Source organism: Alexandromys fortis, unplaced genomic scaffold, assembly GCF_014885135.2.
Source record: "Alexandromys fortis isolate MF-2015 unplaced genomic scaffold, M_Fortis_MF-2015_v1.1 scaffold_36, whole genome shotgun sequence".
NCBI classification, from domain to species: Eukaryota; Metazoa; Chordata; class Mammalia; order Rodentia; family Cricetidae; genus Alexandromys; species Alexandromys fortis.
In genome coordinates this window covers 14,113,355-14,134,994 of record NW_026067915.1, presented here as the reverse complement: position 1 = coordinate 14,134,994, position 21,640 = coordinate 14,113,355, and the positions used below count along the sequence as shown (strand labels likewise).

At 48.4% G+C, this 21,640-nt stretch overlaps 1 protein-coding gene across 1 annotated transcript; it reads left to right on the top strand.

Annotated features, from left to right (window-relative positions):
* The first annotated feature begins 3,917 nt into the window (after positions 1-3,917).
* On the top strand, positions 3,918-20,944 carry Crtap (cartilage associated protein). The gene is made up of 7 exons (XM_050139597.1): positions 3,918-4,467; positions 10,342-10,491; positions 11,859-12,030; positions 15,578-15,706; positions 16,980-17,125; positions 18,897-18,980; positions 20,477-20,944. Exons 1-7 carry the CDS (start codon positions 4,000-4,002, stop codon positions 20,528-20,530), a joined length of 1,203 nt encoding a protein of 400 aa, XP_049995554.1. The 5' UTR covers positions 3,918-3,999; the 3' UTR covers positions 20,531-20,944.
* The last annotated feature ends 696 nt before the right edge of the window (positions 20,945-21,640 follow it).

The window sequence follows — 21,640 nt, the reverse complement described above, 5'->3', positions numbered from 1 at the left end:
AGGCAAAACTGTGGGCAGTTCTACTGTGACAGTCATTTTCCCTATTGTGTTTTGGTTTTTGAGACAGACAGCTGTTCTGAAACTCTCTCTGTACACCAGGCTGGTCTTGAACCCACAGGGATCCAACTGCCTCTGCCTCCTGAGTGCTGGGATGAAAGGCACGTGCCACCACCGCCAGGCTCCACAGTCCTCTTATCTTTCTCACTTCTTTAAGCTTTCTGATAGAGAAAATCATGAACTCCAGATCTCAGGGTTAAGTTGTGCAACAAGCGAAGGGCTCAGTATAAAGCAATGAAGATTGTGAAATAAGGGAGCCAGCAGCAAAAGTTGGTGATCATGTGTCAGGAACCGACTTGTGCATCTGACAGTGAGGTCTTCTGCGATGTCTTCATTCGTCCTTTCAGGAGTCTGAACTGCCTGACAACATCCAAGGACCCATGGGAGGCCTGGCGCAGGGGGCCGAGAGGTGGGGGCGGAAAGGACTGCCGCCATTACCATACTCCCCAAATTTCTTTGTGCTTCCTTGTGCCACCCACTTTAATGTTTGCTTTGGAGTTTTCCGTTGGTTAGTTTTCTGGTATGTTTGGTCAGTCCCCACATCTTGCTGTTTCTTCTTCCGGGGAAGCTCCTTAGGTTGACCCTTCTCCCTGTGTTTACAGCCACACCTGACGCTGTGATTCACTGTGGCTCTGGATAATGATAGTGGTTGTCTATCTAGATCAAATGTTATAACTAGACGTGGCCCAAAGAGCTCTGTTGGCTCACTAGTGTCTCAATTTTAAGTTAATTCTACAGCTGTCAACACACAACCAGAGGATGACATAATGTGTGTTTCCAGTTTTTCTTGAAAGACGAGAAAATCTGGCCATACCAGGCCCAAAGTCCCAGAGAGTCACAAGACACCACATGTGAGTTCTGGGAACCCCGTGTCCTGGCGAGATTTGTCCCCTTGACACTGTCTATAGTCTTCTGAGAGAAGCGTCAACTCAGGAATTGCCCAGATCATGTTGGTCTGTGGGCATGTCTGTGAGGCACTGTGTTGGTGATTCATTGATGTTGGGGGGCCTGGCCTACTGTGAGTGGCACCATTGCCTGGGTAGATGATCCTGAGCTGTACAAGAGAACTCGCTAAGGCAGGCGTGGTGGCACACGTCTTTTATCGCAGCACTGAGGAGGCAATGGCAGGTTATGTCTCCGAGTTTTAGGCCAGCCTGGTCTATATAGTAAGTTCCAGGCCAGGCAGGAGTGAGACCTTGTCTAAAAATAAACAAATAAAAAATATCTGAAAAGAAAAGAAAGCCAGCTAAGCATGAGTTTGGGTAGGGTTCCTGCCTTGAGTTCCTGTCCTGATTCTCTCAATGATGGGTTATGACCAGGAAGTGTGAGTTATTCTCTAAGGTGCTTTGGCCAGTGTTTTATCACAGCAACAGAACACTGTGTTGTTGTGGTTTTTCATTTGTTTGTTGTTTGTTTTTGCATTGTTTTGTTAGTTTCACACACACACACACACACACACACACACACACACACACACACGAGTCATCTGGGAAGAGGGACCAGTCCACTGAGAAAATGCCTCTCTTAGACTGGCTTGTCGGCAAGCCTGCAGGGGTGTTTTTTTCAATAATGAATGCTGCAGGAGGGCTCCGCCCACTGAGGGCAGTGCCACTCTGAGTAGGCAGTTCTGGGTGGTAGAAAAAAGAAACAAGCTGGGCAAGCCACGGAGAGCAAACCAGTAAGTAGTGTTCCTCTATGGCTTCTTCTGTTCCTGCATTGACTTCTGATGATGGACCACAACTTGTAAGCCAAATAAACCATTTTATTGCTAAGTTGCTTTTGGTCATGATGCTTTAACACAGCAACATAAAGTACGGAGGACAAACACCCATCCTCCTTAGTTCTGAGGATGTCCTTCTGTATATGTGTTGCTTTTATTGGTTAATGAATAAAGTTGTTTTGGCTTTTGGCAGAGCAGAATAGAGCCAGGCTGGAAGAGATAGAGAGAGAGAGTAGGTGGAGTCAAAGAGACACCATGTAACTGCCAAAGGAGAAAGACACCCAAAACTTTTACCGGTAAACCACAGCCTCATGGTGATACATAGATCAATAGAAATGTGTTAATTTAAGATGTAAGAGATATCTAGGAATATGCCTAAGCTATTAGTCAAACAGTGTTGTAATTAATATAGTTTCTGTGTGATTATTTGGGTCTGGGAGGCTGGGAAATGAAAGAGCAGCCTCCATCTATAGATTACTAAGCCTAGGACCTCACATGTCAGGTAGGTACTCAACCACTGAGCCCTTCTGTAATGTTTTTGTTTTCTTTATTTGATTGTTTTTTGTTTTGTTTTGTTTTGCTTTGGTTTTCTCTGTGTAACAGTTCTGACTGTCCTGGAACTTGCTTTGTAGGCCAGGCTGGCCCCTAAGTCATAGAGATCCACCTGCCTCTGCCTCTCAAGTGCTAGGATTAAAGGCGTGCACCACCGCCGCCCGGCTACTTTTCAGTTTTTTAAAGTTTATGTGTGCAGATGTTTTTCCTTCATGGTGCACCACATGTATGCCTGGTGTCTAGAGGGGGTAGAAGAGCTTAAATCCCCTAGGACTAGAGTTACAGAAACTGTGAGCTGCCATGTGTGTGTTGAGAATTGAACCCAGGACCTTTGGGAGGGAAGCCAACGTTCTTGACCACTGAGTCATCTCTGCAGCCCCATTATGAATTAATTAGTATAGGAGATAAGGTGTGGCCATGACACCTACAAGAAAACCAATCCTTGGTTGGCATTATTTACCCAAGATGTGCCTGATTTATTCAGGTTTCTGATCTCTCATTCTAATCTAATAGATTAATTCTAATCTAATCTTATTCCTAAACAAAGGCCATCTGTTTATTGACTAGCACAGACAATGGGGTATGGAAAAAGGAACATCTTCTACAGGAGTCTCCCAAAGAGCATCATTCTCCTGGCCCTGACTAGGAACAGCACACTCAGGTACCACAGCACGCGTGTGGAGGTCAAAGGACAACACGGAGCATTGATTCTGTTTCTCCAGCGTGTAGCCTAGGATTGAACTCAGGTTTGGTAACAAGTGCCTTTAACCGCTAATCTCAAAGCTCTAAATAAATTTTGGGTTTTTGTTTGTTTGTTTTAGACTAGGTCTCATTATGTAGCCTGGGCTGGCCTGAGCCCAGGGATTCAATGCCATGCCTTTGGAGTGCTAAGATTAAAGGTGTGCCGTCAATTTGTAAATTTTCATGAAGAGGAATATAGGAATTTTGGATTCTGTCCCTGCAATTTTGCCATAAATTACTTCAAAAAATGTAAAGTTTTTTTTTAATTTACTGTCTTTATCATTGCTCATGCACAAATTTCTCCAGCGTACTCCGCCTTAGATGCAATGCCCCCTCAACCTGACATCTCACACGATTTACAAAGAGCCATGGGCATTCTTATTAATTTTATCTATGCAACGTCTTTTAAAATCTTAAAGGTTAGTGCCATTGCTATTCACAGTGTGGTCTGTAATCCCGCAGCCTCAGTTGTTCAGGGCAGGCGTGGTGGCGAATGTCTGTGAATCTCAGCAGTGGGGAGGGGGAAGACTTGGAGCAAATTTAAAGTCAATCTGGACGATATAGTGAGTTTAAGGCTAGCTTGGGCTATAGCAAAGAGACCCAGTGAAAAAAAGAAAACGCACCCCAATCCGGATGTACTGAACAAGAAACTAGTGGAGCGCGGCCCATACATCCTTCAAGTGATTGCAAACTTTCTTTCCTTTTAGGGATGGGGTCCCATGTACCCCACGCTGGTCTGGAATTCCCTAAGGTTCTCTCCACCTCTCAGACTCCAGAGCTGAGCGCCTCCCCAGGACACACCCATCTCGGTCCCCGGGCGGGGAGGCCTGCCGGACGGGGCGGGCCACAGCGGGCGTCCCCGCCTCCGCTCCCGGGCCTGCCGCGTCGCGCGTCCTCCTCTCCGGGCTCGGGTCATCGGGCCACGCGCGATGGGGTCCCGCAGCCCTGCGGCCGCGTTGCTGGTACTGCTGAGTGCCGGGTGCGTGCTGCCACCGGGGCGCGCACAGTACGAGCGCTACAGCTTCCGCAGCTTCCCGCGGGACGAGCTGATGCCGCTCGAGTCGGCCTACCGCCACGCGCTCGACCAGTACAGCGGCGAGCACTGGGCCGAGAGCGTGGGCTACCTGGAGGTGAGCCTGCGGCTGCACCGTCTGCTGCGCGACAGCGAGGCCTTCTGCCACCGCAACTGCAGCGCTGCTACGCCCGCTCCCATGCCCGCCAGCGCTGCCGGCCACGCCGAGCTGCGCCTCTTCGGCGGCGTGCTGCGCCGGGCGCAGTGTCTCAAGCGCTGCAAGCAGGGCCTGCCCGCCTTCCGTCAGTCGCAGCCCAGCCGCGCGGTGCTGGCTGACTTTCAGCAGCGCGAGCCCTACAAGTTCCTGCAGTTCGCTTACTTTAAGGTATGTGCGCTCGCCCCACCCAGAGCCCCGCCCGCGAAGCCCCGCCCACAAACCCAAGCCACACCCCGTGAGCTCATGGCCCCGCCCTCGAGCCCCACCCGCCCGAGCCCCTTCCGACTGAATTTAGAACAGACCCCCCCTTTTAAATTCCGCCCAGCTGACCCAGCTTCCAAACCACTCCCGCTCCACCCCAAGCCCCGCCCAGCAGGCCTGCAGTCCAGGTAGTCCCGCCCCTCAGCGGAGCTCCGCCCCATTCGAACCCCGCCCATCACACTCCAGTTCTGCTGTGGGCCCTTCCCACAGTCACCCTCTCTCAAACCGTGTCCCACTGATCAGGGTCCCCCATCTTGTCCCAAAACCCACCTCAGCTGACCCCGCCCAGTTTAGCTTCCTGCCAGTTCCCGGAGCCACACTTCACCTCCTAACCTCTCCACCTCTACAGTAGGGTCGGCTCCACAGAGCCTTGCCTCCGGGCTGCCCCTGAGCCGCACCTCACCAAGTCTCCCTCCACACCACCCCCAGATTCCACCTTATTCCACTGAGCATCTCCCCACCGAGCCCCACCCTTCTGAGCACCCACCAGCAACATCCCATATCGGGCCTCTTCTAGACCAGCCTTTCCTTCAACGTTGAGCGTCAATCCTTTGAATTAAAATTTTTTTCTTTATATTTTTATGTGTGTGTGTGTGTACCATGCCACATATGTGTGAATGCCTTTGGAGGCCAGAAGAGGACAGCAGATACCATGGAGCTAAAATTAGAGGAGGTTGTGAGCCAGCCAATGCAACCTGAGTGCCCTTCCCCACTGAGATAATGGCTTTACTCTCCTTCCCTCAGGTTCTGCCACACAGCTCTTCCAAAGCTCTCCAAATCCTGCCTTGTAGGTGGAGTTTTTCTTTGGAACCACCAACTCCCCAAATAACAACACAGAGACTTTATTATTAATTGTAAATGATCAGCCAATAGCTTAGGCTTGTTGCTAACTAGCTCTTACATCTTTTTTAAAAAGATTTATTTATTTATTATGTATACTGTATTCTTCCTGCGCGCCAGATCTCATTATAGATGGTTGTGAGCCACCATATGGTGGCTGGGAATTGAACTCAGGACCTCTTAACCTCTGGGCCATTTCTCCAGCCCTAGCTCTTACATCTTAAATTAATCCATATTTCTTACCTATGCTCTACCACATGGTATATTATATTCCTCTTACTTTTCTTTGCCTCTCCTTACGATTCTGCCCTTCTTCCCCACACTCTTTTTTTTCCTGTCCATAAGTCCCGCCTAACCTCTTCCTGCCCAGCTATTGGCCATTTAGTTCTTTATTAAACCAATGAGAGCAACACAAGTTCACAGTGAACAAAAACACTGCCTTTCCTCATCTTAAGCATGAAAATCCCCCCCCCCTTTTTGAAGCGTGGTCTTATGTAACCTGGACTGGCTTCAAACTTGGTACATAGCTGAGTCTGAATCTGGATTCCCCATCCTCCTGCCTGCATACCTCTGTACGCTCCGCCCATCCCAGCGCCTGTGAAAATTGTCGCAGCCTCTTCTAAGGTGGCAAATATGTCTTGGGATGCCCCAGCAAAGTACCTGGAACTGGAGAAAGGGCTTCATAATGTGGCCTGCGCTTTGGGGACAGGCTCCTCTCTGCTCACAGAAGTCTGTGCCCTGTGGTTCACCAGGCTCGTCTCTGTTCCTTCTCTGTTAGAATTTAATGCACACAGTTCACTGCCTCCTCTTTATGGCTGCTTAACTTCTGCCTGTGATTGCTTGCTAAAAATAGCTACAAATTGCAGTTCCCTGCCCTTTAAGTCCTTGTTTGGGAGGTTGGAATGCTGGACAGAAAGGCCTCAGCTTGTTGGGCCTTCACCGAGCGTGGCCGAGAGAAAACTCCTAAAACCCAGTTTCTGCTTTTTCTGGTTAAGAAGGATATTTTATTTTTTGCTCTTATTCATTTATTGTGTGTGTGTTCATGTGTGTGCGCACAAGGGGCACACACTGTTCGTGTGTGAAGGTCAGAGGACAGCTTGTTGGGAGCCTGCTCTCTCTTAGCATGTAAGCTCCAGGCATCAAACTTAGTCACCCAGTTTGGTGGCAAGCTCCTTTACACACTGAGCCCTCTTGCTGGCCCTTGTACCTCAGCCTAGGCCTCTGCCCAAGTCCTATCAGCCACAGGCCACACTGTCATTCTCTAGGTGTCAGCCTACACCTGGGAGCCTGCCCTCCTATCCACCCACCCCCTCGCCACGGGAAACCACCATTGTCTCTGATGACTTGCTTCAAATTTAGGGGTATTCTGGAACAGATGGATGTCACCTTTTCTAACCTTATTCTCAAGAATTTGATGGGTCTCACAAGTTCTCTCTCTGTCTCTGTCTGTTGTCTGTCTGTCTCTCACCCTAACCACCACCCCTGCCTCAGAGTGTTCCTTTGGTAGGCTGAAGGAGCCTTATCTGCACGCATGATGGGGACCCGTCCCTCTGCCAGGATTCTGCCAACAGGGGACTCAGGCTGTTATGTGTCCCCACAGGGAGGCTGGCTCATCACCATCTGCCTGCCTGTGTTAGTTGCTCCTCTGGTTACTGCGACAAAATGCCCAACAGAGATACCTTAAGGAAGGCTTGTTTGGCTCACAGTTTGAGGGTAGAGTCCATCATGGGGGGAAGTCAAGGCATCAGTGCATGAGGTGGCTGCCCACAATGTGTCCCCAGTCAAGAGGCAGAGAGAAATGCATGCTGGTGATCAGCTCACCTTCCCTATTTCAAGTCTGGGAACCCAGGCCTACAGCCTGGTATTTACCCACAGCTGGTGTGTTGTGATAAGGAGCTGCGGGCTGCGTTCCCAGCACCCGGCCGCCCGCACGGCTAGCTTTATGCCCCAAAATAATTACACGGAAACTGTATTCTTTTAAACACTGTCTGGCCCATTAGTTCCAAGCCTCTTATTGGCTAGCTCTTACATATCGATCTAACCCATTTCTAATATCCCTGTAACACCACGAGGTGTCTTACCAGGGAGGATCTTAACCTGCGTCTGGGTCCGGTAGGAGAATCATGGCGACTCCCTGACTCAGCTTCCTTTTCCCAGCATTCTGTTCTGATTACTCCACCCACCTAAGGATGGGCCTATCAAATGGGCTAAGGCAGTTTCTTTATTAATAAGAAATCACTCCCACATTATTTCCCCCTTTTCTGTTTAAACAAAAAAGAGAAGCTTTAACTTTAACATAGTAAAATTACATATAACAAAACAGTTATCAAGTAAGAATTACAGTTACAATATTTATATCTATTTTATCTTTTATCATAACTAAAAAACTATAACTATAACTAACCATTCTTCAACTTCATCAAAGACTCCAGAAGGATATAATATTACCTAAGCAAACAAGAAATCCAAAACNGGTTAAGAGCATTGCCTGCTTTTCCAAAGGTCCTGAGTTCAATTCCCAGCAACCAAATGGTGGCTCACAACCATCTGTAATGAGGTCTGGTGCCCTCTTCTGGCCTTCAGGCATACATGCAGAAAGAATATTGTATACTAAATAAATAAATATTAAAAAAAAAAAAAGAAATCCAAAACTCTAGAAATGACAGAGACATCTCGCTGCCTGTACAGTCACCCAAAGTTCCTCTGTACCGTTGGGGCATCCATCTTCGGCCTACAGGCCCATAGTATCCAGCAGACATTTCCATGAAGCAGGAAATTTCAAAGACAGTTCAGTCATTTTTTGCTGTGTCTTGCAGAATGTCTCACAGACTCTTTCATGAGTCAGGAACCCTGGAAGACCATCTCACCTTTAGGCAAGTTCAGCAGTCCTCTCTCTGCGGGTTCTTTGTGTCCAGTTTACATGCATCAGTCCAGGCAAGAGCAGTTTCTTGCACAAATGGTTATCAAACTCCATAACGAGCCTCTTCAATGCCCATCTTCCTCTTGAAGTAGATTGGTGCTGCCAGGAGCAGACATGTCTCATTGTCATGAAAAGCCCTAAGTTATTAAAACATTTAAAATGCCATATTCTGCAGTCTTTGAAAGATATGAAGAATGCCTATCTAACTGAAATATATGTCTATATATCTAGAAAATCTAACATGACTACAAGCTTTACTATCATTGATGATTATCCATTAGCAACCTATATTTCCTAATTATACATTACATTTTAAGTGAACTACACAATTACAATACCTTAATCAAGATCAGAAATACATATACATATAACAATATTGACCTTAAAATCCATACCAATGCAAATTATTCATATCTATATCATATCCCCCTTTAAATGTAAAAGAACATTTATAAACAATATTTGGGAATATGGCCGCAGTTATTTCTCTCCAAACTGCTTCCTGCTGAATGGGGGCGTTGTTAATTAGGTCTTTCATGGTATAACCTGTGTGCCAGGGTCATCTCAGTTGGCAGTTGAATGAAGTAATTTTTTGAGGGTGTTCACAGCAACCTTTCAGGAGGGCGTGGTCTATCATACCAAATCGTGATAGAAGAAATCCACGGGGTCTCATCCTCTGTAAAAACAAAAGAAGAAACTCCTTTCCAAAGCATCATATCCTTAGACCCAAATTCTGAAGTCAAGATACCTTTAGAACATATGTACAGGTTCAGCTTAGCAGCCCCATATAATGAAATGTCTCTCTGTACTTAGCTCCTTCACAGTCAAAAATTTTAAAGAAAACATAATAATACAAAGAATCCAGACTCTCTGTGAATTTTCCATTTTTACGTGGCTTATTTTTCTTTATTTCTCTTAATCTATAACTGTGGTCAGCTGTAAACCCAGGGCTCCGGATCTGCCTGTTCCCGCAGACTCTGGATGAACTAACTGTCACCGACCTGATCTCTGAAAAGAGTGCCTCCTTATAGGAGATGCCTCATGAATATTGTAGAGTATTTGTGAAGTAGGTGAGCCAGAGAGAGGGAGTCGGGGTCCCTGAGAAGGGAGGCAGACGGTTCTGTGAGAGATCTGGAAACAGTGCTTGACAAGGTTGCCGCAGAAGAGATGGTGTGAGGAACATTTATCAAGACGGTTGTTTCTCGAAGTGCGTGCAGGTGCAGGGACCCACAAGGGATTTCTAATCCCCCAGCGTAGAGCCACTCGGTTGTACCCAACCCTTGGTTGGAAGGAGCGAGGGAGTGAGCAGTTACTCAGGAGTCAGGAGGAGTGACCCTGTAGAGAAGGCCACCCTGACAGGATGTGTGACCTTCAGTTTGAGACCATTGCAGTCAGGGGTGGCCGTAGGGAGAGAGCCAGAAGACGGAAGAGACTACACCCCTCCCTTTTAGCTTCCCATTGGGCTCCTCCTGGGGGACCCCTGTGGAAGCCAGAGAGCCTGGGGACTGCTGTCAGTGCCACAGAGGCCATCCCCCTGGGACCAGGATGGTGGGGACCGTGGAGAGTAAATGAGGAAAGGCATAATGAGGCCACTGCACGGTCACCTTCTGGGAACCAAGGCTCATCAGAATGACTAGCCCAGATCTCGATAGGTCTTGAAAAGTCATTGACCTCTTAACCAGAAGTGTTATTTGGTAAGAAGGAACTAAGGGCTCCCTGAAGAGGCTGGGGCTGTAGCTCAGCCAGTAGAGTACTTGCCTGGCTTGCAACAGTCCTGGGTTTGAGCCTCATCAACACATATAACTGGCCCAGTATTCCTGGATGCCTGTGATCCAGGCACTGGGGAGGTAAAGAAGTTCAAGGTCATCCTCAGCCTTGAGGCCAGCCCGAGCTGCTTAAGACTGGGTCAGGAGAAAGGAAGGGGGGGGGGGAGAGGAAGGAAGAGCTGAAATGAAGCTCTCAGTTCTAAAAGGCAAGGTCCAGCATGTGTCTGAACCGTGATCCTCTCGCCATACGCTCAGGCCAATGACCTCCCGAAGGCCATCGCTGCGGCTCACACCTACCTTCTGAAGCATCCTGACGATGAGATGATGAAGAGAAACATGGCCTATTACAAGAGCTTGCCTGGAGCTGAGGACCACATTCAAGACCTGGAGACCAAGTCATACGAGGTACTCGCTGGCTTCACCCCGCAGTTGGTGCAACAGGACATGTTAAAGGAGCATGTCTTGGGGAGCAACTAGCATCGTTTTTCCTTTTAATTACATTCTAATTATTTAAAGAGAGAGAGAAGAGGTGTGTGTGTGAGAGAGAGAGAGAGAGAGAGAGAGAGAGAGAGAGAGAGAGAGAGAGAGAGAGACAGAGCGAGCGAGCAAGGGAGAGCAAGAGAGCTTCTGTGGAGGTCAGAGGACAAGGCATAGTTCTCTTCTTTGACCGGGGGGGGGGGGGTCTGGGATTTGAACTCAGGTCCTCAGACTTGGTGGCAAGTACCTTTATCCACTGAGCTTTCTTGCTGGCCCAGATGCTGATGTCTAAAGAATGCTCTTGTTGTTTTCAGTGATATTTATTAGTTAGGATGGTAGGAAACTGGCTGAGCACAAAATTCCCATGAAGAAAAAAAATCAACAAATTGGGCATGGTGGTTTTGCCTGTAATCCCAGCACTTGGGATATGAGGCATTGATGACGGCTGTGGGTTCAAAGCCTGGCGGAACTACATGCACCGCCAAGCCCTTTTATCTAAGCGTTAATGAACTTTACAGAACTCGGTGATGGGAGACAGCTTCATGTGTCATGTGACGGCTACAGGCTACAGAGAGAACGCGAGGCGTTTCTTTGTCACCCAGCCTGACCAGTTTCCTCTTGTCCCTTTTCATTCTGGCTGTCACCCAGCCCCTGACTCCTGGGAATCATTGATCTGATTTTTTTTTTTTTTACTTTTTCCTTGGTTTGATTTTGGTTTCATTGTCAAATACTTGCAGTATTTTAAGTTGAACAAAGAAAGAAACATAGTGATTTGGGCTGGGGTACAGCTCAATTGGTAGAGTGCTCACCTAGACACACAAGGCCCGAGCTCAGCCCCCAGTGTTGTATAAAACAGGGTATGATGGTACATGCCTGTGATTTCTTGGGCTGGCAAGATGGCTCACTGGGTAAGGGTTTTTGCTGCCGAGCCTGAGTTTGATGCCCGGGACTCACAGGATGGTGAGAGAGAAATGTCTCCTAAACTGTTATCTGACTCTTTAAGTCCACACTAAATAGTAAAAATAAGTTTTTAAAAAAGTGGTTAAGGTCATTCTCAGCTACTCTGGGAGTTTGAAGTCAGCTCGGGCTACCCTGGGTTCTGTTTTTATAAGAATGTACCTCTGGTGAGCGTATAGGCAAATCCACACTCATGTACACGGTGCCTGGTTTGTACCCAGTCAAGGGTCATCCAGGGCTGACGAAGCGTGGCTCCGTAGGGGTCATGATTCTTTGGGCGGGACAAGCGTGTCTCCTGCTTGCCAGGAGGGGCTTCACTGCATCTCCTTGCTTTCCAGAACCTGTTCGTCCGTGCGGTGCGGGCCTACAATGGGGAGAACTGGAGGACGTCCATTACGGACATGGAGCTGGCGCTCCCTGACTTCCTGAAAGCCTTTTATGAGTGCCTGGCAGCCTGCGAAGGCTCCAGGGAGATTAAGGACTTCAAGGACTTCTACCTGTCCATTGCAGGTTGGTGGTGGGCGGGGCCTGTGTGCCAGGAGCCTTGATTAGCGTCTGAGGAACACTTTTTTTTTAAAAAGTATGATTATTTATTTGTTACCCTTAAAGACTTCTTTTTGACTGGACCCAGACTTAGGAGCAGAAGTCCTCAGCGAGGACAGCCTATGTCTCTCAGCAATCCATTCCTGGAGCTTTCCTTTGGCATCCTGCATTCTATTGGCCAAAAGTTTAGCATATTCTGCAGCCTCCTCCTTGTTTTTGCTAGTGCATTGCTTCTTCAGAGCAACACATCAGTGTTTGTGCTGCAGGACACACGGAGAAACGAGACATTGAATCTTGGGCACTTTGGTCCTGGGCTTCTTGCTTTCTTTGTTTAAGGGCTCTCTGACAACATACTAGGGACATCATCTTTACAGAAATTAAAACGCTTTCGGATTCTGCAAGCTCTGTTAGGTCTCAGCCGACGCGGCACAGTAGTATCTGTCAGTCCAGGAATATTCTTCTCTCCTTTTGTTACAATAACCATGTTGAGAGCACTCAGGCCGGCATCCACAATCCGTCCACGAACAGACCTGTGTGCTTCCTTTCTCCGGTTCTCCTTGCTCTATAACAAGAATGCCCCATACGCAACAGCAGGCACACTCTGCCATGGCTCAAAATGCCTTGCTTCATGGGAAAGCCTTGCCTGTCATTCTTATCACCGAGTCGGATCCCACGACCTTTCCGCTCTTCACCGAGAGCATCAGCAGCTACTCCCGTGGCTGTGTGCTTCTCACAGAACGTTTGCGTTCATCATCCACGTCACTGAGCTTCTGACAGCTGGTGGCAGGGGATGAGATGACACGCAGCCGGCTGCCTAGGAGGCGCCATGAAAAAGAGCAAGGGACACTTTTTTAAGATAAGAAAGACATTTGGTTTTCTTTTTGACAAGGTCTCACTGTGTAGCCCAGGCTGGCCTGGCTGTGTAGACCAAGCTGGTCTCAAACTTAAGAAATCTTTGTGCCTCTGCCTCTTGGGTGCTGGGAATAAAGGTGTGGGCGACTGCACTCAGTTTAGGTTTAGTTTTTGGCTGTGGTGGAGTTCTTAGAAGGTGGGCATGCTTGCTTTTTTCTTTATTGATATCGGAACGAGTATTTCCTCAACCTGTTCTCCATCTCCGTGCTCTCTTCTGAAATCATTGGTCATGACTTCACTGTGTTTTTGATTTTCACTGGGTTTTTCATTTCTTGTATTCTGCCCTCCCCATCTCCACTTCCTTGAGAATTTCTCATCCATGTTGCTTCCTTCTTTCTACATTACCAACTTTCTTTCCTTTCTCTCTCTCTCTCTCTCTCTCTCTCTCTCTCTCTCTCTCTCTCTCTCTCTCTCTCTTTGAGACAGGGTTTCTCCTAGAAACTCCTTCTGTAGACCAGACTGGCCTCAAACTCACAGAGATCCTCCTTCCTCTGCGTCTCAAGTGCTGGGGTTAATGGCATGCACCACCACTGCCTGGCCACCAACAATCCTTTAGAGACATTTAGGCTAATTAATTTGTAAATATTTCTCATTTGGGCTGGGCATGGTGGCACTCACCTTTAATCCCAGCAGCAGGGATGCAGAGGCAGGCGGATCTCTGTGACTTCTGGGACAACCAGAGATACAGAGTGAGACCCATTCTCAAAAAAATAACAACAAAAACAAACAAATGAGCAGGATTATTTGGTTTATGACAGTTTTATTGGGAGTGCCCCTTTTTGGCTAGAGCACTAGAAGTAGCCTCAGAATGTCACACCCAGAGATGTGTGATGTCTTTACTCTCTTATAGAAGGTGCCATTTACTTTTTTATCGCAATTCTGGGGATTGAGCCTAGGGCCTCACATATGCTACAGGAATGTTCAACCCCTATGCTCTGTCCGTAGCCCAGGGCTGTTCGTTTTTAAGCATTTAGTTAGTGTTCTCCCTGTCTGCTGAGCAGGGCTGGCATTCTCTCCTGACTTCCTGATATTAACAGCCAAACCTAAGGACTTCACATTCCTTAGATGCCTCTCCTCCTGAGTCCCCTCTATCATTTTTTTTTCTGTAAAGGTTACGCATACATAAGTATTTCCCCGTGTTTTGTGTGTTTATTTTACATAGAGGTGGCCATAATGTTAGGCTCTCTTCTGGTTTTCATTTTTGCATTTCACACATTCAACTCCATACATAGAATTTATATTATCTTGGGCTTGGGGTGTAGCTCTCAGTTAATGAACTTACCTAGCATGCACAAGGCCCTGGGTTCAACTCCCAGCTCTGCACTATCTGGTCTTGGCGGTGCTTCTGTTGTCTCAGCCAGGAGGATCAGGAGTTCAAGGCCTTCCTCAGCCACACAGGAGTTTGAAGCCAGCCCTGGGCTACGTGACAGCTGACAATTTTTTTTTTTTTTTTTTTTTTTGGTTTTGCGAGACAGGGTTTCTCTGTTATTGTTGCCTTTGTGGCCTGTAAGGCCAGCCCACTGCCACCGGGCTAGACTCCCGACCTGGTTTAAACTGCTCGGAAAGTGGCACTGCTCGCTGCAGAGGAGACATTGTGTCTCGACAGAGCGCCATTGCTGTTCATATTAATGTACATTAGCATTCTTTGGCCATTAAAATATATTTTTTAAAAATATTTATTTATTATGTATACAATATTCTGTCTGTGTGTATGCCTGCAGGCCAGAAGAGGGCACCAGATCTCATTACAGATGGTTGTGAGCCACCATGTGGTTGCTGGGAATTGAACTCAGGACCTTTGGAAGAGCAGGCAATGCTCTTAACCTCTGAGCCATCTCTCCAGCCCTCCCATTAAAATATTTTAAGTTATATTTTTGTTTTTACTTATTTATTTTGTGTTGGGGGGTGGGGCTCCAGCACTGTGGCACACTTGTGGTCAGATGACAAGTTGTGGATGTTGGTTCTCTCTACCCGCTACGTGGGTCCCAAGGATTCAACTTATGTCTGCAGTCTTGGTGATAGCCTCTTTACCTACTGAGCCATCTTCTTTACCTCAAGCCCCTTTTGGCAGTTCTATCATGGGTGTTTGTCATTTTCTTATTGATCTTAAGACTCTTTGAATATTAAAGATGGATGCCCCTTGATTTATTTAATTTATTATTTTTGTTTTTATGTCTATCAGTACTTTGCCTGCATGTGTGTCTATGGACTACATATGTGCCTGGTGCCTGTGGAGGCCAAAAGAGGGTGATAGGATCCCTGAAAAATGAGGTTACAGGCAGTTGAGAGCCACCACGTGGTACTGGGATCTGAATTTGAGTCCTCTGGAAGAGCAGCCAGGGCTCTTCACCGCTGAGCCAGCCCGTAGCTCCAAGTTCTTTATTTTAAATGTGTTCTTTTTTCTTTTACCTGTATGTGTGTGGCAGGCAGAGCTAGACCGAAGGTAGTAAGGGGCTGGGGCTGAGTTAGTAGTGGTGGAAGACTCGCTGCTGAGAGTGTTCGAGGCCTTGGGTGTCATCCCTAGAGAGGGAGGGGAGGGGAGAGGAGGGAGGAGAGGGGAGAGAGGTTGTGACTGTTCTGAGAATTCATATCTGTTTTGCAGACCATTATGTAGAAGTTCTGGAATGCAAGGTTCAGTGCGAGGAGACCCTCACCCCGGTCATCGGCGGCTACCCCGTGGAGAAATTCGTGGCCACCATGTACCACTATTTGCAGTTCGCCTATTATAAGTGTAAGTAACCCCATGCAGGACCTTGAATGAGGTCCCAAGACTGTCCTGTTACCTGCTATGGTGGCTGAGAAGGCTCATTAAGGCCATGTACATGCTGTCCGCAAATCGGCCTCTGGCTCCGATTAGAGCGGAGACCCTGAGCCTCAGGGCTTGACTCCTGTTCCCTGGGAAATCTCTGCTTTCCAGGGATGTAGATAGGTAGTGTAAATTAAAGTTAACATTTATTGAACATAGGTGTAATTTACGTTTGAAACCTTCACACACAAACTGTGTGGGAAGAGCCTTGAAGTTCAGGTTTTAAAGTTGTCGTGACTGAAAACAACCACTAGGTGGCACAATTGAGCCATCTTCAGCTGGGTCATTCCTGCCAACCAGAGTTTTGTTACCTAATAGAAGTGGCCGCGGAAGGTGTCTGAATAAATACCCTGGGTCTTGTGTCTCATTTCTGCTTTGCCTGACTCCCCTCCTTCCCAAGACAAATGCCACTCTGCAGAGTCCTTATGTTGATGGAGATGTGGGGGTCTAGTTCTGAGCAGTGGGGCAGAACATGGCAGGACAAAGTAACCTTTGACTCTTCTGGTCTTGAGGGCCTACCAATGTTTTTTCTTGTTGGTTTCTGCAGTTTGGAGTCTTTGTGTTACCTATCATCCATCTATCTGTCTATCTATCTATCCATGTATCTATCTATCTAGAAATCAAGTCTCATGTAGCCCAGGCTGGCCCCAAACTCACTGTATAGCCAAGGATGGCCTTGACTGTTGAGCCTCCTGCCTCCACCTCCCCCAAGTGCTGGGAATATGCTGTTATGTGTGGTTTGTGGAGAACTGGGGCTAGAACCCAGGGCTTCATGGATGCTCAGAAAGCATTCTACCGACTGAACCATACCCCCAGCCCTTCGTTATGCCTTCCACATATGGTTTGGTTGGAGGAGGGCTCACCTCCTCTGGTACTGTTGTCCTAGCCTGGTGGGACTCAGGAACTCAGCCTCCAGAGGGAGGCTTGTAGTTAAACAGCCTCTGTCTCCCTCAATTCTAGTGTGCCAGGCTTTGAGACCCACCTCCTGTGACCGGCCCTGATTGTCTGAAGTCAGCACAGCCTGAGGGTGGCTCGAGCCTCTGCCTCCTTTAACCTGTGCCCTACTCGCCTTCTGAGGTCAAGGGTTTTCTAGAAGAGAGCCTGGAGGAAAACCTTAGGCCTGGTCTCTTCCTGGAGGAAGGTCCTGGGGTAGCCCCGGAGTTTGCTCGCTTGCTTAGCCTCTTCTCTCTGGTTCCAGTGAACGATCTAAAGAATGCAGCCCCCTGTGCCGTCAGCTACCTGCTCTTCGACAAGGATGACAAGGTCATGCAGCAGAATCTGGTCTACTATCAGTACCACAGGGACAAGTGGGGCCTTTCGGACGAGCATTTCCAGCCGAGACCCGTGAGTGTCCCACACCGGGTCCCACTCCTTCCTTCCTCCTTCCCACCTTCAGGAGACTGCCTTGCCCTTCAGAGAGAGAATCAGTTCTGAAATGAAAGAACTCTCTCTGCTTCTGGTTACCATTGGTTTCCCCTGCCCCTCTTGAATTGGGCCCTGAGTCTGTAACCCTGGCTGACCCAGAAGTCATTGTGTCGACCAGGCTGTTCTTGATTCGGCCTCCTGACTGCTAGGATTGGAGGCTTATGGCATCATACCCTGCTGAATTTTTTTCCTGTATTTTTATTTATTTATCGGGTGTATGTATGTGGTCCTGCGCATGCTGGAGGTCAGAGGACGACTTATGAGAATCAGTTCCCTCCTTCCACATGTGGGTCCCAGGGATTGAACCCAAGGGGTCACACTTGATGGCAAGCTCCTTTACCCAGTGAGCCATTCTCCAGGCCCCCACAGCTTTTTAATTCCTTCTCTGAGTCCCTGTATGTACTGATCCACACAGCCTGCACTTATTTTTTTTTAAGATATATTTATTTATTATGTTTTACAATGTTCTGCCTGTATGTATGCTTGCATGTCAGAAAAGGGCGTCAGATCTCATTACAGATGGTTGTCAGTCACCATGTGGTTACTGGGAATTGAACTCAGCACCTCTGGAAGAGTAGTCAGTGTTCCTAACCTCTGAGCCATCTCTTCAGCCTTTCTTCATTTTTTTTTTAATTTGGTACAAAATTAGGATTCTACTACACATGCTGTTTTTGTAACTTACTTTGTCTTCCCCGGTCATCCCTTTCCCTGTACTTCCCCCCCCCCCCCCGCCACTTTTATGGTGTTAGAAGCCAGGAGCTCTCACGTGCTAACCAGGTGCCCCGCCATTGAGCCACTTCCAGCCCTTGGTCTTTAGAGTTTTGCTGCCTAGTCCAGGCTGGTCCCAAATTTGCAGTACTCATGCCTCTGCCTCCCAAGTGCCGGGTTATAGACTTTTATGGATGAACCATCACTTAATTCCTTTGGCAAGTAAATGTGAGGCTTTATACCTATTGTCAGGGGGTTAATTATATGTGACTTAAAATATATTTGTCACTTTTGAACATGGTGGCTTATGACTGTAATTCTAGCGCTCTGGATGCAGAAGCAAGAGGACTATTGTGAGTGTGAGGCCAGGCTGGGCTACAGAGCAACACCTGTCCCAATAAAACAGAAACCCAGACTAGGTTTTCATAGGTAAATCTTCCGCATAGCAGTTCCTTGCTGAACACACATGCACACATTTACTCAGTTGCTCCTTTTATTTTTAAGCTGTGGGGATTGAACCCAGGACCTTGTGTTTACTGGTCAAGTGCTCTACCACTGAGCTGTACTCCCGGCATTTTGTGTTTTGGTTTTGAGACAGGGTCTCATATAGCACAGGCTGGCCTTGAACTTGCTAAGGATGACTCTGAATGTCTTCTGGCTCCTCTTTCCAAGTTCCAGGATTACAGCCACGCACTGCCACAGTTGGTTCACACTGTCCTGGGGTGGGTCCCAGGGCTTCAAGCATGCCAGGCAAACATGATACCAACCACGCCTAGACCCTTCCCCCACGCTAAGAACCGTGATATTGTCTATATCTGATAGAATTCACCTTCATGTCTGCATAGTTCAGGGTGTCGGGTACATTCCGATCTGCACAACCTTTCCATTGTACGCTCGTGAACGCTTGTACCCCATGCCCACTTGCTGTCGGCTCTCAGACGAGAAACCCGGTCGTCTGATGGTTCTCGCTTGTGTCTGACAGGAAGCAGTGCAGTTCTTTAATGTGACGACGCTCCAGAAGGAGCTCTACGGCTTTGCCCGGGAACACCTGATGGATGATGATGAGGTAAGAGCTTCCGAGCTCTGCACGCGTCTGCCTGAGAGAGTCCATGACTCATGTCTCTGTCAGAGTCCCTCGAAGGCTGAGTCCTCCCTCAAGAAACAGAAGGGGCACTCAAGGAATCAGCTGCTGTGGGGGTTTTAATGAAAACCAGGGCTCTGGTGTGGAAAAGTCCGGCTTTCTAGGAGGTGTTTTGAGACAGTGTCTCATGTAGCACAGGCTGGCCTCCAGCTTGCAGTATACCTGAGGATGACCTTGAATTTGTGACCCTCCTGCTGAGACCTCTCAAGTGCTGGTGTTGCTAGCATGTACCACCATGCCCAGGGTCAACCCGGGAACCCGACACATGCCAGGCGTGCACTCTACCTACTGTACGGCAGATATCTCTTCTTGACGCATCCTGACTTTGAGTGGAGGGGCATCCGGGTCACAGAGAAGCCATCTGTGGATACACCTATAGTTTATTTAGATGGATGCCTTTGGAAGGAACTGGAAAATGCTTTGTACAAAAGCTGGGAACTTGGTGTGTGTGTTTGGAGCCAGAAGAGATCTGAGAGTTGGTTCTGCCCTGGCCCTTCACATCCTGGGAGAGCCTGGGGGAGGGGAAGCTCAGGGAGATGCTGGGCCAGGCCCAGAGGCTCTGTGCTGCCCCTTCCCCGCTCCTCTCCACCTCTGAGGGAGACAGGGTCAGGGGAGTTTCACAGTGCTGATTCACATGGCCATTGCCACTAAGAAAGGAAGCGCCAGCCCTTTATGAAGTAGGAGCGACCATAAATTGTGAGAACGGAACCCCAGTTGGGTATGAAAGTGCTGTACCAGTGAGGAAGTGGGGACTGGGGACGTAGCTCAATAGTATCGCATTTACCTACGATGCACAAGAGGCAGGCGGATCTCTGTGAGTTCGAGGCCAACCTGGTCTACAAGAGCTAGTTCCAGGAAAGGAACCAAAAGCTACGGAGAAACCCTGTCTCGAAAAAAAAAAAAAAGCCACATACTTACGATGCACAAAGCCCTGGGTTCAATCCTCAGGGCTGCTAAATAAATAAATGATGCTCAGGCCTGCACCTTAGAATGGTTCTCCTTGAAGAGCGTCCCAGGGATGCTCTCAGAGTGAGTTTGGCTGTGGTGGTGTGGGAAGTGTGGGCTGCTGGTCAAAGCAGAAAGTGCCAGTTCCTGAGGCCGTACTGAGGAGCCTGGGGGCAGATAGAAGGACGCCCAGAGCAGTGAACCATCTGGAGCCTTTCAGAGTGGTGGCTAGATGACCTACATGAAACGGGTTGTCTTTGGGGTGGCAGGCTGGGTTATCTGTGGGGTGGCTGGTCACTTGACGCTGAGGTCACACGGGGTCGAAGTTAAGACTCCGTTCAGTGAGAGGACTCGGGCCATTTGGGCTCTGAGCCACTAGGGGGGACTTGCTTCTCCCAGAGCCGCCAGCCAGTGGTGGCCTCTTGTGTGTCTTTCCTGCCATGTGGCCCTCCTGATGTGTCTGCCCTCTCTTCCAGGGAGAGGTTGTGGAATACGTGGATGACCTGCTGGAGATGGAAGAGGCTGGTTAGTCCACAGCAACTACAGAGACTTTCTCTTCGTGTTCTTCAAGTGCCCGGGCTGTTGATACCTCAGAGCCTCCCCTTTTAAAGGCAAGGGGAGCCACCATCCCTTTACCACATGGAACCAGGGTCCAGCCTGCCCTCCCTGTGTTCACACCTGTCCACCCAGCTGCCTTCTCTGTACTCACACTCGTCCTCATGGTCATGTCTCCCCACCTGTCTCTCTGTCCACGCACACCTCCCCATCCTCCCATCCGTCCTCCCCATGTTCATCTCTGTCTGCCCTCTGATCCCTCCTGTTTCCCCCTGTTCAGAAAGACAGTCTTCTGTGGTCTGTTTTTTTTTTTTTTTAGTCCCTAAAACAATTCAGTATTATTTTTTAAGTAAGAAAAACACTAAAAGATGATAAATATATTTGAAGAATTCTTTGGTCTCTCTGGTCTTCTAGACCTCGTCTCCTTCACTTGTTAAAGATGAAAGATGGCAGAAGATGAAGCCTAAGCTGCTTGGGACCTCATGATGGTCTTCACTTGGTCTGGCCCAAGCGACTCCTGCACCTATTGGTAGATGCACCGAAGGAGGTGTAGGCCCAGTTCCTTTGAGTCTTCAGACTATAATGGGTTTCAGTGCTCAGTTACAAGTCTCTGAGTTAGAAAGGGGCGGGCTCTAGTTTAGTTTGCTCTTCTAAGGGTTGTTGCGTTCCTGTCCTGCACCAGGGCCTTTAACCCACAGCAGAGGTCCAGTGAATATCCAAATGGAAAACCCCCTCGTGTTAGTGTCTGGTCCGGGGCGGGGACGATACAGCTGACACAGCAACTTAGCCAGGGTTTTATTCTGCCCCACAGCTGGAGGGTGGATTCCATCAAGGCGGGGGAGCCATGGCTGCAGGAGCCTGAGATAGTTGGTCATGTTGCATCTGCAGGCAGCGAACGCTGGTGCTTAGCTCACGTCCTTCCTGGCTGTCCTGGAACTCACTCTGTAGACCAGGCTGGCCTCGAACTCAGAGATCCGCCTGCCTCTGCCTCCCCAGTGCTGGGATTAAAGACATGCCCCGCCACCACCAAGCTAACTTCCTTTTTTTTTTTTTTTTATTATGTCTGGGCTCCAGCCTCAGGAATG

Coding starts and splice junctions, on each gene's coding strand:
- Crtap (XM_050139597.1), top strand. CDS start 4,000: ATGGGGTCCCGCAGCCCTGCGGCCGCGTTGCTGGTACTGCTGAGTGCC. Junction 10,492..11,858: donor TGGAGACCAAGTCATACGAG/GTACTCGCTGGC, acceptor CTTGCTTTCCAG/AACCTGTTCGTCCGTGCGGT. Junction 12,031..15,577: donor CTTCTACCTGTCCATTGCAG/GTTGGTGGTGGG, acceptor TCTGTTTTGCAG/ACCATTATGTAGAAGTTCTG.